This window comes from Tachypleus tridentatus, chromosome 8 (assembly GCF_004210375.1).
Source record: "Tachypleus tridentatus isolate NWPU-2018 chromosome 8, ASM421037v1, whole genome shotgun sequence".
Taxonomy (NCBI): domain Eukaryota; kingdom Metazoa; phylum Arthropoda; class Merostomata; order Xiphosura; family Limulidae; genus Tachypleus; species Tachypleus tridentatus.
The window spans coordinates 111,841,415-111,860,286 of NC_134832.1; the positions used below are offsets into that span (position 1 = coordinate 111,841,415).

At 31.6% G+C, this 18,872-nt stretch overlaps 1 protein-coding gene across 16 annotated transcripts in view; it reads right to left on the reverse strand.

The window, feature by feature from the left end:
* Positions 1–6,743: 6,743 nt before the first annotated feature.
* The window catches only part of LOC143223216 (cAMP-dependent protein kinase catalytic subunit alpha-like), an 85,099-nt gene continuing 72,970 nt past the window's right edge, over positions 6,744–18,872 (reverse strand). For 10 of the 16 annotated variants that reach the window (XM_076450848.1, XM_076450850.1, XM_076450858.1 and 7 more), the window contains 5 exons: positions 18,203–18,329; positions 17,596–17,691; positions 14,146–14,268; positions 12,581–12,745; positions 9,841–11,347 (listed from right to left, as the gene is read on the reverse strand). In XM_076450848.1, coding sequence (XP_076306963.1) covers positions 11,216–11,347; positions 12,581–12,745; positions 14,146–14,268; positions 17,596–17,691; positions 18,203–18,329 — 643 coding nt within the window. In that variant the 3' untranslated portion in view covers positions 9,841–11,215. Of the gene's footprint in view, positions 9,430–9,840; positions 11,348–12,580; positions 12,746–14,145; positions 14,269–17,595; positions 17,692–18,202; positions 18,330–18,872 lie in introns of those variants that run through there. The other 6 variants (XM_076450860.1, XM_076450849.1, XM_076450851.1 and 3 more) reach the window with 1 other exon arrangement.

Genomic DNA, 18,872 nt, shown 5'->3' on the forward strand with positions numbered 1-18,872 from the left:
ACTCAAAGCTTTAGTTGCAACAATAAAACATGCAAATAAAGGATACTTTATTGGCAAATTAATGCCAGATACATTGAAAGGGATATGGCAAGATCTGATGAAACCCAAATATAGTTTTTGTGCTACTTGCCACACAACAAAATTTTGTAAAAATCAGAATGTAGAGTTTTATTCAGCAATATACTGTTATTCATATTGAAAATATGTTCATTAGAGAATTAACCGCAATGTGTTTAGCAATGTCAAAGTGTTTTAGTATAGAAAAAGCGTAAGTTTACAACCAGACCGGTAGATTTCAGCACTGTTGTGGGGTATACCATCATTACATATTACAGGTGGTCATCTTAATCAATCAATCTGAGCTCATAAACTTCAAAAATCATACGCTTTACAAACAATACAAATGGAGTTTTCACCAAACATAATACCCCAAAAAAATATGGAAACATGTGGTTGATTATATTCCCTTTTTGAAAATTTGTTGACAACTGATTGAGTTAACGTAGAGAGCATTCATTATGCTTTAGTAAACACCTTTTCAGCTGTCACCAAAATGTAACAATTACTATGGTCTGTTATTGGGAAGGGATCTAGCAGTATTCAGTGCTATTTTCTGAAACTGATGGAGGAACTACAACCTACTGACTGAGTTCTTTTTAGCACAAGCAATTTTTGTTTTGATCAACACAAAGTTTCAAAGCTCTTACACCATTGGTCTACACTTATTTGGGAATATGGTTAGTAAAACTGTCTTACTTTGGCTAAAGTGTGAGACATGTCCTGATAGCCTCTCATACATGTATTATAGTGTTTGAATAATATTGGACCTTAGGTATCCCAAAATAACTAAATGCATTGCTAGTTGGACATTGCATTTGCTTGTGGCTTACTTTAATAGTTTTCCCTCCTGGGCCTTTAACTCAATAAACAGCTGTCAGTAACTACGCGATTCTGCACTTTGTACACAACTCTGAGATTGTTATGCTTCAATTCACTGTATGCAAAATAGCATCCACAAATATATCCATCATTAAATGCTTATTAACTGCAGTGGAAACCAAAGCCAAATAGCCAAAACAAAAACAAAAAGTGAGAAAAACAGTATCTTGTCATACTCTACCTGTTACTATGGTTGTATCTTCCACTTCAGTTTTCAGGGAAATAAAGCATGAACGACACAAAAATTAATAATATTTAAACTTTCACGTGGTTCTGACTCATCAATGTGCCAAAATAAAATACAACAAAGAAACCACTATCTCTTCAAATTTCAATTATCTCTACTACCACTGCATTTCTAGCTGCTTGATGTTTCTCATTACCTAAATAGGAACACAAAATCATCGAATAGATCCACGACGATGACCCCTAATATATATGGTACCAGAACAGCGATGTGCTTGTGAAACCATTGCCAATAACAGGCCATGCAACAGCCACATCTGCATTTATATTTTGTGAAAAATACTAATGTCGGGAGCAGAAATAGAAATGTCCGGGAAAACACAAGTTTGTCTAACCAGAGAAAAGCTAGCCTTAGTTTTTTGTATGCATTCATTTTATTTTTGAAAAAGTCCTTTCTCAAGAAAATCATGTATTTCATTACTAAAATGCTCATTTTATATTAATCATTTGAAAATTTTCCACGCTTCTCGAACTGAGTAATGATAAACATGCTTTGACCCCGTGCTTTGACCAGTACTCTTCAAATGTGTAAAGAAATAAAGATGAAAACCTTTATTGTAGCGCTGTAACATTTTGTCTCGAAGAGTTTGGCTTCAGTAATAACTTTGTTTCTCGACTCGTATTCTGAGGGTCGCGGGTTTGAATCCTCATCAGTGCAGATAGCTCTCGTGTAGCTTTGCTCGAAATAAATAAAAACAAACATTCGAATCCCCATCACATCAAACATGCTTGCCCTTTCAGCTGAGGGGCGTTATAATGTGACGGTCAATGCCATTATTCGTTAGTAAAAGAGTAGCCTAAGAGTTGGTGGTGGTGACGAGTAATTGCTTTCCTTCTAGTCTTACACAGCTAAATTAGGGACGGCTAGCGTAGATAGCCCTCATGAAGCTTTGCGCGAAATTTAAAACAAACCAAACTAAGTCATTTAAAGGAGATGTGGGCATCTCCATGGCCATTGGTCACATGTGGCCAGTGGATAGTACAATTGTAGCCAGCTCGAGTTTAGGAATCAACTTTTCCATCATTTAGTTTTTTATCGCAAATTTGGTAATGCAGTGCGCTTTATCACTGCCGCAGACTCAGCCCATTATGTAACGTCAATCTAGTTTAGATGTTTGTTATCGAGTGTGCGTTGTTCTGCACGCGCTTGCAAACATATTTTTATTGTGCAACTTTCAAGAATTTAAATATATTTTGTTTTTAATCCCATACTATGGATAAGTGGATAATTCGAAAACAAAAGAATCCAGATGATGGTGAACACTGAGCAAATAAAGATAATTTAATTGATACTGGCATTACTGCCGAAAAGAAAATGGTGCGTGACTGGAAAAATGGGAAATGAGAATTTAATGAAAGTTGGGAGTTGAAATTTGCAGTTATTGAAGTAAATAATAAACCAATGTGTCTTTTGTGTAACAAAGATTTTAGGAATAATAATGTATACAATCTTAAGCAACACTTTAACAATTTTCACAACGAATTTGATGTAAAATTCCAGTTGATAGCAAAAATCGTATGGATCAAACTCTCCGTCTGAAAGCACAACTTCATGAACAAAAGAGAAGCCTAGAAAGATTTTTGTCATCGATAGAACTAGCTACGTTAGCTAGCTATAAAGTAGCTTGGATTCTAACTCAAAAAAAGAAATCATTTTCTGATGCTGAACTAGTAAAAAAAATATTGATTATGGTCATTGAGCCTCTGTGGAGAATTATATTTCAATCATATAAAAATTGTAAATTATATTAGAAGTGGGAGCTCTCTCTTCCATTGACAGTTTTCATATCTTTGAAGAAAAGCAGTGACTGTACCTTTGATGATCTTAATGATTTTGTAAATGTAAGATGGTTAAGTAGAGGAAAAGTCTTGGAACGATTTACTTCCTTAATTCCTCATATAAAATACTATCTTGTTGAAAAAGATAAAACTACAAATTTCCTTGAAATTGAAACTTTGTCATGGCAGTGCGATTTGCACTTTCTGTGCGACCTGATGGCTCACTTGAATAATTTGAATGCGAAGCTTCAAGGAAGAGGTAAAATAATAAGCGAGCATGCGTTTGTGTTTTGTTTTTTTTCTGATAGCAAAGCCATAGGGAGCTATCTGCTGAGTCCACCGAGGGGAACCAAAACCCTGATTTTAGTGTTCTAAATCTGTAGAATTATCGCTGTACCAGCGGGGTACAATAACCGAGCAATCACACTCTATTCATGAATTTCAATTGAAGCTAAACCTCCTTGTAGAACAATTACACATTTTGTAAAGTTGAATAGTTTTGTGGAAAATAATAAGGACTACGATTTCTCCGATGCTAAAGATGATGTCTATGTAAAACGCATTAAAAATCTATCTCAGAAATTTGAATCATATTTCTCCGAATTTAAAAATTTGAAATTGATATTTGAATTTTTGCATGATCCATTTCAATTTGACTTTGGAAATTACATCTTTTTTGTCTTTGGATAAGTATGAATTTGAAGACGAGATGCTTATTCTGCAAAGTGTAGAACACATTAAAGATAAACTAAAATGCTTTATCAGAGATGTGGCTCACTATTCTGATAAATGAGTCTTCCAAGTTTAAAGATAGCAATTTCAAAATTATTTTCCATGTCTGGATCCACAAGGGTGTGTGTGTCAACATTTTCTACGTTAGAGTTTCTCAAGTCTAGATACAGATTTCGGCTTACTGACAGAAATTTAGAGACAGAGCTAAGATGCTCATTGAGCACAAGTATTATGCCAAATTTCCTGAAACGTTTTGATGAAAACCCCATAAATTTTTACATTGAAGGTTGGTTGAAATGCAATTATTTTGATTAAGCTAACATCTTTCTTTTGTGTGTGTGTGTGTATGTAAATAGCGTCACCAATATTGTTTTCATTAACCACCGTTGTGGTCACTATGAAAAATAAGTTGCCCACCCCTGATTTAAAGGATGTTTGTCTGTTACATATTTAGCGCAAAGCTCATGATGGGCAACCTGAGCTTTGAACACTGCGATAAATTGAACATGGACTTTAGAGCCGCAAGATCGTAATCTTAATGCTAATCCATCAGTGGACTAATATAAAGGAATTTTAACACGCTAATCTCCAAATTTGTAACCTGATTTCAATGAAGCTTATTCATTTATGTAAAAGCACATATGACGTTTCGTGGGTTTGTTTTTTGAATTTCGCACAATGCTACTCGCGGGCTATCTGTGCTAACCGTCCCTAATTTAGTAGTGTAAAACTAGAGGGAAGGCAGCTAGTCATCACCACCCACCGCCAACTCTTGGGCTACTCTTTTACCAACGAATAGTGGAATTGACCGTAACATTATAACGTCCCCACGGCTGGGAGGGCAAATTTTTTTGCCTCGACGGGGATGCGAACCCCCGACCCTCAGATTACATACGAGTCGCACGCTTGGTCATGCCAGGCCTCACGTGGATGTAATGGACAAAAGTGGATACAATTTTCTGAATCAGAGTATAGGAATTAGTGTACAACGTAAAAAAAAATTTAAGACAAACCACCGCAGGCCTGTGTTTTCAGTGGAATCACACTGTTCCGATGATTATTTCACTGAAAATTAAACAGATTTATAGGTTCCGAACTTTTTTTCAGTTCTTCTATCACTGATTATATTTAGTTATACATTTTGAGTATATATCCGTTTTAAGTTTACTTCCTATATTATTATTCAACTCATTTATTATCATTTATATAATTAGATCTCCAACACAATGAAACAAGGTGGTCATCGGACTGCCAACGTCTACGCATTGGGAAAGCTGGTTGATGTGCATGAATACTTTTCTTGCTGCTATAGACAACCACTACATATTTAGGTTTTACCATGGATATGCTAAAACTTTTTCTATTTGAAATTTTTAGGTGCTAAATTTTCTGGGATTCTTATTCTATTCCCTACAGAATGTTAATGGTTATGTCTCGCATGCAATATTTGGTAGTGTATAAGAATTATTTTTCAAGCACAAATATAGTTTGATGCAACTTTTCTCTTCTGAACTTCAGACTTAATAGTAGAGCTAATTAATTTTCTTTCCCTTGATGAACATACAAGCGGGGAGATAGAACATTCATTTGTTCCTTGGTGGATATTTTTGGCAAAAAGCCAAGAATATTCAGATATTCTTCTTTGCCATACAGAGCAAGAAAAATGACTACAGAACGTCTTTTAAAGTGCTGACTTTCCCAATGTTTATTCATAGTTAAATTCCAGATAGTTGTATTACACGTTTTGTCTGTAAATTTAAACTTAAATCTCAACGTTTTTAGATATCGTCTCTACTTGATAACTTTACATAAAGGTGCAGTATATTTGTAAAACTTTAGCATTTGAAACATTAATGCCTTTGAACTTTAGCGTTCTTGTTTGTATTCTCAAAGTGATTTTTCTTTCAGTACTTTAACTTAGAGAAAACAAAATTGATAACTTTACAATCACAGCATTTCCTTTTCTGTGTGTGTACATTTCACAGAATACTGCATGTGAACTAGCAAGTAATAATTGATTACTATTTGTGACAATGCACTTACCACTATGTATTAGTCGTCAAACACTTACTTCCCTGCTAGGGTTTTAAATATTAGGCTTACCGATATCCACTACTTCATGATGTTAAGAAAACACGTATGCTCAAAGGATCAGTTTATGATAGAAATACAAATCCCTAAGCCTTAAAAGCTTCTGAGAGGCCCATCTTAACAGACGTACATTCTCACTTTGTACATCTCTATGGAAGTTATACTTTTTCATTAAAATTTCGACAACAATAAAAACCTTCCACAAACTAAAAACACTTAGATATCCAGTTAGGATGTGGTAGCCTTTAGGTATTACTTTTTTTTTTAAACTCTATATTCAATCCATATTTCGATGAAATCTTTCACCAACTGACATAAAAAAAATTAAACATGTGCTCATTAGAGTAGTAAAGAGTAGTGTTTGTTGCTTATAATCTAGTAAGTTTTGTTTGTTTGTTTGGAATTTCGCACAAAGCTACTCGAGGGCTATCTGTGCTAGCCGTCCCTAATTTAGCAGTGTAAGACTAGAGGGAAGGCAGCTAGTCATCACCACCCACCGCCAACTCTTGGGCTACTCTTTTACCAACGAATAGTGAGATTGACCGTCACATTATAACGCCCCCACGGCTGGGAGGGCGAGCATGTTTAGCGCGACGCGGGCGCGAACCCGCGACCCTCAGATTACGAGTCGCGCGCCTTACGCGCTTGGCCATGCCGGGCCATAATCTAGTAAGAAACAAATCTGTATTTATATAATTTTATATACCGATCTAAATAGTTGACATCCAGTCTTTTAACTAAATTTATTCTCAATTCCATTAAAAGTAAAAAAAAAGGATTGTTAACACACACACACTAAAACTTAAATTATATTACACAAGTTAGTTTAGTAGAAATAAACATTAATTGCATACTGATCTGAAACAACGATAACATTAACCTACGTGTTGAGTATATTGTGAATCATGAAGGCCATCTCGTTAATAAGCCTGTTTCACATCTGATAGTAAGAAAAGTCCATAAAATACACATTTAATGGTACCTGTACACATACAAACTGAATAAAAAGAATATTTAATTAACCTTTTTGAATAAATAATAATAAGTCTGGTAATACTTTCTTTAGCTACGGGTTAAAATTTCTCATAAGGAAAATTGAACATTTAGAAAACAATGAAGAAAATCAGTTTATAGGTGAAGGAAATCATGATATATAACAACTTTTAATAGAAGAAATACTCTTTAACACAAACTAATAAACATACAATTACAAAGAGTTCAACATAATGAAAGTTGGTGGTACGTCATCAACTTACTTTATGTACAAATAACCATTACACATTTGAAAGACTAGACTAAACACATCACTTAGTTAGTTAAAATGGTAACATTCCAGCAGCACACTTGCAATATGATCACACACAGGTTCCAATGACTAAATCATCTTCAGTAAAATGGACAACCCCATTTACACCTATGTGAATACCAACAACAAATTTACATTTCTGAACAACAGTCCATCATGTTATTTATCTAATGCATTAAAATTAGTAAAGTTTAAACCCACAACAACAGAACAATAACAAATTTAAATGTCAGCTAGTTTCACATTATCTTCAGTCCCAAATTTGTTTACAGACAGACAAATGTTGTACTGAAGAGGATGTGGAAAATGTTAGAACTAGTTTTCTTCACATTTGTTATTGTTCTCTTAAACTAGATTTAAATTTTATTGTAAATTACTTTATGTGATGTTGTGTATTTACCTATATTTATTTAATTCAGTACTTGAAATTATGACCTGGTAAGCTGTAGAAACAAAGAATTTAAAACTACTGTTAGTTATTAAAAACCTAAAATAAATAACAATAAAACTCAACTTTTGTAAACTAATTCTTGTTCATATGACAACACACACTGTACATCAAAAGATTTCCTACTATCTTACAAGCTCAGTGGGAAAACAGATTTAACATTCTTATTAGATTTTGTTGACCATAAATACATTTTATATTCAAAATAGACTTAACATGGCACATTCATATAACTTATTTCACACAATTATTTATTAAATACTGAAATAAATGAATTATTTAATTCCATCAATGTCTGTAAATGTTTGTTTTGATAACAATCAACAGCATTTAGCCATTATTTTAATTTTAGTCTAAGAAGAAACCAAAAAACGGAACATTTAATGTGAACATAGGAGATAAAAATCTCAATATATGAATACCTGTTTTTAGATATACCTAAAATTATTTCAAATAATATAGCCCAAAGAAAAAGTTAACTTAGTATTTACTGGAGTAGTTTATACATCACTTGTAGAAGAAAATATCAAAAATACACATGAAAATTCGGTCCAAGCATTATCACAACTATGGCTACAGCAGTCAACATTGGTAAAAAAAAAATTTAAGAGGATTTTGTTATTACTACAGGCATTAAATGGCAAACAACAGTAATATAATATGCAGGAAAATTATCACTAATTTATTTAATTGTTTAATAAGAAATTATGAAATGAATAACAATTTGGAAACAACTATGTACAATGTTGCTGAGCAGATATCCTGGAGAACAAAGATGCTGGCCATAAATGTATAATAATAAACTTCAAAAAATTAACACATGAAATGCAAGTTTGGGCCTGCAAATCAAAAAGAGTGACAAAATTAAACACATAATTGTTAATAAAATTACATTGTAACTCTGTATGATTAAATTTCAAGAAATTATCACCCACATGTGAAATACATAGTGATATAAATTACTACTTTTAAATATCAAAGTTATTGATATTTTAACATTTCAGCATTTGCCCCAATCTGAGCAATACTTGGTAATGTGTTGTAAACTAACATGGCATCATTTAATTGTATGGATCTGTAACAGGGTATTACTTCACTTAAAAAAGTTTTTTAAGTACCCAAAACCTTCACCAAGGACTTTTTGAAGAACATACTTATTACAGTTTCTCTTATTCAAGGTATTGCTTAAGGTAGGTCCAATTACATTCTAAAGACTAATGAAAAGCTGAAAGATTTAATATATGTCATTGTACACCACATAAACTTTGAAACACATATGTGTCAATGTAAATGATGTGGTTGATAGCTTACTAATATGAGCATCAATACAAAAACATATGAACATTTGAAAAACTAGGAGATAAATGTTTTACATGTTCACATCATTCAAAAATTAATAATTTTAAGTTGATGGTCACTTTCCTATTCTCTAACTAAAGTGACGAGCTATATCCTAGTCAAAATTGTGACAAAACAATTAGATTAAGAACACTGTCTGGCAAATAAAAAGTAACATCTCATTCACATGCATTCTTGTAGTTTCTTGTTTTGTAAATTCAAGTTTCTCTGGCATTACTTCCTGAGGTGCTTGATGTAGTTGCAGGTGATGGACACTGAAATATTACAACAGCTGAGCTGACTTATAAGGAACTATTCTCTCCTCTGAAGAGTATGCAACAGGTTAATATTAAAAGTTTGTCATCAAATTCTTTTCTAGACTACCTGTATATCAATATGTATGTTGGAGAAATTCTACTTGATTTTAAAAGTTAGCAAATTCTTTGACACATTTTTCAGTTGCTGATATGTGCAGTGTTTCTTCTTCATACTCGTCAAAATTGCTTGTGTCACCAGGTCCTTTGCACTTAGGAAGAAAAGGTGCTTCAACCTGAAGATAAGAAAACACACACACTTTACCAAAGTATGTCCTCATCTTCATTTATCTCAGTAACATCTCTTACCTTAAAAACTGTAAGCATATTTTTTTACACTTTATCTTGTTTAAAAATTAAATAATTCTGATAATAATGAACTATTACACATTTTATTGTAAAACTGTTCATTCAAAAATAAGATGACACACAAAAAAACGAACTGATATCAAGACAGTGTAGCTTTAAAATACTGATACTAAATTCCTTGTCAGTAGGTGGCAGGTCAGTTCTATCAGTAATGATATAGCATCCATACAAGAGAAGGCAAAAACTTATTATTCTCACTGCTAAGGTGTGTTGGATGTTTTCTGTTTTTATCCTTTTGACTTCTTTCATATATGCAATGGTGAACGTAAGTGTGTGTGTGTGTGTGTGTGTGTGTGTGTGTGTGTGTGTGTGTGTGTGTGTGTGTGTGTGTGTGTGTGTGTGTGTGTGTGTGTGTTAGATCAACTTAACGTAAAGTTTTGACACAATTGCATATTCATCCCTTGTTTTATGATGCTTTGCTTTTAGAATAATAATTATTGTGCAATAGGATTTGTCTTGGAACAAATTCAAAGAAAACATCAATATATTTATCAGGAGTTCACAGTAATTCTAAATTTATTGTGTGATTTTTATTCAGTGAATGTGTATGAATTCACCAAACAGTGATAAGAAGTGTAAATATAAAATACACTTCTGTTGACACAATTTTCATTAAGGTTAAAGTTCATACTTTATATTCCTAGAAGTTACTAACTCATTAAAATCTTTTTCACCTTTGTGTGTTTTAACATGTCATAAGATTTGCTGTTTTGCATTTACTGCAAGTTAAATATTTGACTAACATTATACATTATTATTAAGTGCTGATTGATTTATAACTGTACTATTACATTCATAACAGTATATTTGTTGTTCATACTATATAAAAAAAAAGTGTAGATATAAATACAATTTTATATAGTAACAAAGTACACAGAATAGAGTTACGCATTTATTAGAACTTGCTAAATGACTGACCATTGGAAACAGCAACAGATTACAGTCAACTAACAATTCTTCTCATAAGACATGTACTTAGAATAATGGAAGATAGTACTAAATGGAAATGCTAATTCTGATTATGTAATTATTTTCATGAGTCATGACACTCACCAATTAAGCTGAACAGCTCTGAATTAACTTAAATAAGATTAGAAACTTATGATAGTTATATTTTGATTACATAGATAATTGGAATAATCAGAAATTGTAATAATCTAATTATTTTAATGACATTCATCAATGTAATTATAATTTCAATGAATCATTTAGTTTACTTGACACTAAAGATGTTCATAAGTAACTAAATAAATTATCTACCATAAGTATCCAATTTCAATTAATACATTGTTTTATGTTATTAATGTATAAATGACCAATTGTCCATCTCAAAAATTCAAAACAAGATATTTAATTACAAATATGCAAGTTAGATAATTTTTTTCTTTTTACATTTTACACCCAACACCAGATTATATGGAATAGAAGCTGCATTTTAAGAAAGCTTATGATATTAATGTACAATACATACTGACACCAACAGCATAAGAATTCACATACACCTACATAGATGGGAGGTAAAAGAGCCAGAAACAGAAGATGCAATGTTTTTGGCCATGTTTATTTAAGCAGGAAAAAAAAGCTATTTTTGTTAGCAAATAATACTAAGTGAAATGCAACCTGTTATATCGCAAAAGGAATAATAATGTGACGTTAGAAATTTCCAAATCCTTCAACACATGCATTGTTCAATGGGTTTTGAAAGCCAGTGCCACCCTCATCGCTAGATTCAAAATGGCGAGTATCTCCTTTTGAAGTAAGTTTGGGTACAAACGGAGCCTTTTCCTGAGTTATGTAAAATTCAAAGATCATTGACACAAACAACAAATAAATATAACTTAAAAACAACAAAAATAAGGTAGAACTTATTTCAAAATATTAATCAATAAAGTATAAAAAAACATTAAAAGTAATATTGAACAAATATAATTTGATCATTACAAGATTGATTTGAAAAAAATTTTTAACTGTTTATATAGATAATTTATGTATCAAATAAAATGAAACATTATTTCAATTTAATGTGAAAATGCTATCCCATAGAATAAGAATAGCAAAAACGTAATTGGTCAACAGTACTCATAACCAGCCCTTGGGCTACTTAATTAAAAAAGGGGATTTGATCATCATTTTTATTATGCACTTACCACATCAAATTACAGAAAACATTTTTGGGGCAATGGAATACGAACCAGGAACCCCTGCATTCACAATCAGACAGGCTAAACATTAGGTCATGCCAAACTTCATTATGATATTTCTAAAACAATTTATAATAATAGAGAAAAAAGTAAATTTTCCAAAACGTTTGAAAATTAATCCAAAACATGGAAGGCATGTTTTGATAAAAAAATTAACAAAATGGTTGTACTTAATATGAAAATTATACTGAATAAATATTTGCCATGAAAATAATATGGAAACCGAGAGGTGAGCCTGTGGTTCAATGAATATATACAAGAGAAACATAAATTCTAAACTAATCAGTTAATGACTTGCATCAATTTGTAGTTTGTTTTTAAGAAGGGCATGGAGAATACATTCACTTGCCAAATAAAAATCCCACAGTATATGAATAAAACATTTTCAGAAAACTGGTTCTTTCTTTTCAGGATAGGTCTTGCTTAACAAAGCTAATCAGTGTTGAATATTGCTGTATTTTTAATGACACTTATTTTAAAATAATTTTTTAATGTTTTAAATGCTAAACAAAAGTGAACACAACTAAAACAAACTTACAATTAACTTGTAGATCTATATGTTATCATTCAATGGCTTTTTGCACACCTATCATGAAATACACAAAGATAAATTACTAAGAGACTTAAAAGGTATATTTGTTATCTATGATTTATTTATCTTTACCTAAAACTGAACTTCTACAAGGCTGCAAAATAAATATATTAATAAATATTTGGAAACCATTAAAGAGAACAAGTTCCTCACCAAGCTACATTTCCATACAATTATATAAACAATACATACAGTACTTAAACTAAAAAAGAACCAAGTTTATACCTTTTTCTGATACATCGCAATCCAATCCAGTGTTGTAAACCACTTGTGATTCTTTATGTCATTCACTCCATTTTTAAGATTTCCAAATCGTTTAGTTAAATCAACTTGCAGCAGATTTCGAAGCAAATCCTTTAGGTCTGATGTAAAATGGGAAGGAAACCGAACCTGTTCATAGTTTAAAAGATAATTTTTAATAACATGATGAGTTTCACATACAAGAAAACACAAATACAAGTCAAAGACTCCCATAGATAACATTTAATCCTCTCTGTATTGGCTTGGTCATTTTGACCAACCTTGTAACCATCATGTATCTCAGAATGGCAGATATGGATATTAACACTTTTACTGATAAGGATAGGACAACGTATCGACCTTCCTTGGTCATCTTCAGGTTAAGATTCAGATAAGGTTTCTTAACCTGAAGATAATCTAAGAAGGTCTAAACACTGTTCTCTCCTTATCAGTAAAAGTGTTAACACTCCTACGAAAAGTGGGGCCTAATAGGCCCCAGAGCAACTTGAAAGGTTATTAATATTAGGCTAATAATTTTGTATTTAAATGAAATTGCCATTTAAATCCATTAATGAATGGATTAACAAGATTCCCACTGTCCCTATCTACTATCTAGCGAAACCACAGCCAGGGGAACGGGCTTGGAGAAATCAGGACTAGAAACGTCTTTTCGTAGGAGTGTTAATGGCCACACCAGTCGTTCTGAGATAAATTTTTATTTCAAGTGGGTTTCTTGTCATCAAGAATTACTTGTAACCATCACATATTCATGAAGTTATACATAACTTTTAATGCAGTATCTTAAAAAAATTTGGCAAAATTTTAGCAAATATTACAAGGATTTTGCATAGATAAAACAGTGTTCTAGTTAAGTATTTTTACAAAAGATTTGTTTTAGACTTTATGGAGTAAAAGTCTTACTCAGAATGATTAATCTTAGTACACGTTGATTTTCATGTTAATATTAAAAATATATTTTTAATGTTAGTTTTCAAAATTTGTTTACATAACCTTTAGCCTGAGGCTAAAACCCTCCAAATGAATATCAAGAGTGTTTATCTTTCAGTAAAATTGAGTTTCATCTGTTATTTTCTTTATATCTAAGTTATACATATGACTGACCTCATATTTACTTTGTATGCTTTTGTGGTTGTTACAAGTTACACATTTTTCTTTGTAGAATGAATGCAGATAACAGAAAAATCACATTTGTCCAGGCTCTCAACAGTTTACATTTGTTTTCATTTAAATTTTACTGTTTATTGTTTATAGTCATGTATAACTATTAAACCTGTGTAACAAAATGAAAAATCACCCAAGAACCAATGGTTCAAATGACATTAAATGAAATACTGAATTATGTAATGTGCATGACAAATAGCAATTAAATATTGCAGTTTTCAGCTTATAAAAGGAAATATTCATATTCAAGGTCAATTAACCCAACAAATGTTTTTCTATATAATCAAGATTTTAAAAGAAAATAAAAACAATGTATAAAATACTATATTTTTGCATGAAAGCACATTCAAAATGAATAACTCTTATACCTTTCCAGATACAATTTTCTCATAGATCTGAATAGGTTGATCAGCAAAAAATGGAGGGTATCCAGCTGCCATTTCATACATCAAGACTCCCAGTGCCCACCAATCAACAGCTTTATTGTACCCCTAAGAGAAACAAAAACATATTACTTGTCAAACTACTTTACACACACAGTTAACATTTTCCAAAACTTAAAATGTATTTCCAACAATACTTACCTCCACTGATACTACAGCTATTTCTCGATTTCCAGGGTTTACACTCTTATTGCATCTAAGAATTGAGAATTGTTGCTTCAGTCTTTTATAAACCACTTGAATGCCTTAGGAAAATTCTAATTTACAGATTTCTCCACCATTTTCAATGCACTTTCTATCTAAGCACTGTATATAAGTATCTCATTCTGATAAACTTTTTTTGAGCTATTCACCAGGTTTTAGCCAGTAGGCAAGGCAGGATAGTGTCAGCGGATGTATGTATTATTGGAAATATATTTTCAGTTTACGAAAATGTTAACTTCCAAAACATTTTACAATCCCTACTGATGCTATAGCTAGAATCCCTCATTGAGAAGGTGAAAAAGTCAGTGTAGGTATTATCCATACAGAAAGCATCTTTATAGAACAAGAGTGTAGCAAGAAAAAACGTGGTACAAGAGAAAGGGGAACCACATTACATCCAGAACAGACATACAGAGGTACAACAGAATAAAAGTAATCATCAGGACAGATCTGCTCCAGTCAGATAGCCAAGGTTCCACAACTCAAGTCTGGAATTAAAGGGTTGTCGTACATACACACACACACGTTTGATTAGACCCCAATCTTTAGTCATAGAATAATACATTTCATACTTCCAGAATCATGATGGGATAGTAAGCAACACCTTAGGCTAAGAAAGATGGGATCGTACATGCCATATTCATTCTCACTCCTCAACCAAATGAACAAGGAGTATTCTGCTTGCCCCTGGAATTGTAGAAAGGACTTGGAGTCTGTGCTCAACCAAGGACCAAGTATAGGACCACTTCACATTCAGAATTATGAAAAGATAGTGGACCACCTTCCATGAACAATAGACAAAATCAACACTGATCAAAGGGAAGGTCGATGCACTTCCCAAGTGGATAGCTTTGTGCCAAACCTGAACCAAAATTACAAGTATGCTCTTGCAGAGGTTAGTGTCACTCCTACTGACATCTGGGTAAAACATCCAAGAACACTAGTAAGAGGGCCCCAAACTTCACCCTCTTCTATAAGAGTAGAGGAACATGCTCAAACAGTTTGGAGGAAAAGCCTCTGTCTGCCTTCTCAGCATCTGGAAATTAGTGGCAGTAAGACCTGTTTATCTCGACTAGTAGGGTTGGAGAGGGAGGTGTAAAACACATTAGGCAGTCCTAAGGAACAGTGCTCTGGAAACTGTATAATAAGTGAATTAAGTTCCGAACAATTTTATAAGCAAACCAGTTCTGATTTATTCAACCTGAACATCACCAAGGATGGACAGGATCCTCTTTAGTTTTACTCACAAATGTCCATGAGTGGCAGTCCATAAGAAAGTAATACCATCCTGTAGATGCCTAGATGGTCTTATGGAACAAACACCCCCATTTTAAAAGAGACCGATGCATCCCATAGTAATTATATTGAAAATGGTTACTAGTAAAAATTTAAGATAAGAAAGCATATCTACCTGGACAACACTCACCACAAAGTGGGATCCACTTAAAAATAAAGGGACATTGGAAATAAAAAGAATATGTGATTCAAGAAAATACTCACCTCTGATTAAATTCTAACAGACAAGGTCAAAATACTCAATATACTCTGCAACTTTATTTCAATAACTAAGAATACAGTGTATTTACTAACCCTTTACAGACTAAGAGGGTGTTACTTATACCTTTTTATTTCTTCCTTCTCAGAATGAAAACACTTCACCAAGTTACCTTCACCTTAATAAACAAAATCGAGTTTTGACTCGGAAAAATTCATGTATTTTGATTTAATTTTCTAACAGCTTTAATGTTGTGAAAATTCAAAAATTATTTTGAAAAATACCTGTAAAATAGTTCATTTCCTCTAGCAATTTAAAATACTTCTATTTTATTTTCAGTAAGGAAGTTCCATTTTATATATTCTGTACTCAACTGAAACTTGACTAATTTCATAAAATATATCTAGTTTGAAATACACTGTTTTACTGATTGTAGCAGTCACCTCTTCATAATATAAATCACACAAAATGTATAAACTGAAAAATAACCTAAGTGACCTTATACATGACCTTTAAAACTATTTCAGGCCAAGCTTGATAAGTGTTTCGACTACTAATATTCCTAGTTAAAAATAGGTTATACAGTATCAACTTATCAAATATTTTGTTTTCAGCAAATTATTAATTCTTTCATTTATGTCTGATGTCCAACTGCAATTAAGTTAACAATAATATTGAATAAATAATAACTTTAGTCACATCTGAGTGACTGGAATATTTTGTCATCACTTTAATGCACTCAATAAATTTAATAATGATTACCTGATATCTTTTCATGTAAATTAACTGACATAACTTTGAAACAAATACAATTTAACACAAAAACATTTACAGTAATGGAAAGAATGGTTGGAGAAACTATAAAAAATTCCCTAATTTGTTGTTTGTTCTAAACACTACATCATATTCTATTATTGTTCTCTACAGTAACTATATTTTATTACTCTATGATGAAACCATTAATTATCTCACAGAACATTGGCATGTGCAGTTAGTAATTAAAATTTGTTTAAAGCTGTTTTTAAAGATGTTTTCCATTAGTAGTTGTTCCTACTCTTTATGACCTCACAGCATGTATTTTGAGCAGAGGCATGTTATAACAAACCTGCATAAAAAGAAACCAGATTTAGTTAACTGTATTTGAGAATACAGGAATGGTTCTTTCTTTCTTAGTAAACAAAAACCTATGTTTTAGAAAAGGCAGAAAAATTAAGTCCATTGTTCAGGTGGGCCTTCTTTAACATATACAAAAATGTAAATTGGAAAGTTTTAAAAAACTTTTTCTGTGTAATTACACCAATGAAATGTCATAAAATAACTGTCAGTTTGTCAATATTTCTTTGTATTAAAGAAGTGTTGAAGTTGGAGTTATTATTATATTTACTTACATTTTAAAATCTGATAGATAGTTATGCACTCAGCATTTAAAAGATGCTCAGGGTTGTAATAGGGTTAAGGTTGAGATGAAAATAGCTGGTGAAGCATTGGAAACCTAGAGACTTAATATTTCTGATAACAAAAAAATTATATGTGCAAGCTAGCACAATTTTCAACACAAATTAGACTTTCATAAATATAAAAATTTATTACAATCATTAATTTACATTTCTTAAAGAATTAAAGAACTGCATTAGGAAATGCAGAGAAAAGCAAGATATACAGAAGTCATTTCTTACTTTGCTAAGTATGATTTCTGGTGACAAATATTCGGGAGTCCCACATAATGTCCAAGTTCTTCCTTTAACTCTTTTTGCAAAACCAAAATCTGTAACCTTAAGAAGAAAATAAAATACAGTCAGTGGGTAAACTATAGAAACACTTGCCTTACAGGATTAATAAAATGTTGTTCAAAAGGTCTGTACATAATATAATAAAATAAAACACAATGATAATAAACTACACCTAAGTCTATTAGCTAAGGAGAACTTATTAATTTAAAAAACAAAAAATTTAATCAGTTCTCCTTAACTAATAGACTTAGGTGTAGTTATTATCATTGTGTTTTAGTTTATTTAACATGAAAAACTAAGTTGGAAAGCTGCAAGATTTACTGTAGATATATTTCTGGTTTTCAGAGTAAAGTTATCTAATTTCAAAACAACAATGTATGTTTACCTTTTAAATTGTTAGTTATCTCTCAACAAATCTTCAACTCGTATATTATATACAACTATTTTTTACAGATACACAAATGTTATATACCATTTGCACAGACATTAAATCAAATTCCGTTCTGAAGAATTATTCTAAATAATTGTGTGCACATTAATTTAAAGTTCATACCTTGATATATCCATCCTGATCTATTAAAATATTTTCTGGTTTCAAATCACGGTATACGAGATCTAAAGAGTGAAGATACTGAAAAGCTAACACTATCTGAGCAGCATAAAATCTTGAATGTGGTTCACTGCAAACCAAAGAAAAAAATGTCATTTCTTTTATTTGTATATAAAGATCCAAATATGATACAAAAACATTCAAACACACATAAAACACTTATATTTTTCTACCATATAATTAAAATACCCCTTTAAAATAAGTATAACAATCATTAAAACACACAAGCTGTGCAAACACTATAAAATACTATTTAATCACTCATGCAGAATCACTAGCTAATAAAACTATTCATACTTTTATATGATGCTAGATATACATTGATCATGTTAATACAGCAAGAAACTTTAAAAATATCTTTATATATATACAAGTACTGATCATAGTATCAAATGCAGGAGATGAAAGAAAGCAAAAACTTAAGTATTTAGATGATGAAATTTTGAAGCACAAGATGAAAGCTAATTTACATATATGAATATTAAACCTAACGCAGAGATAAATTATCTAAAAAAATCACTTCACCTATACTAAGAATAATAACAAAAAAGTAATATGTTTTTCCATCACAAGATTCTTTGAGAAAAGTAATTTTACACATAACAAGTTTTAA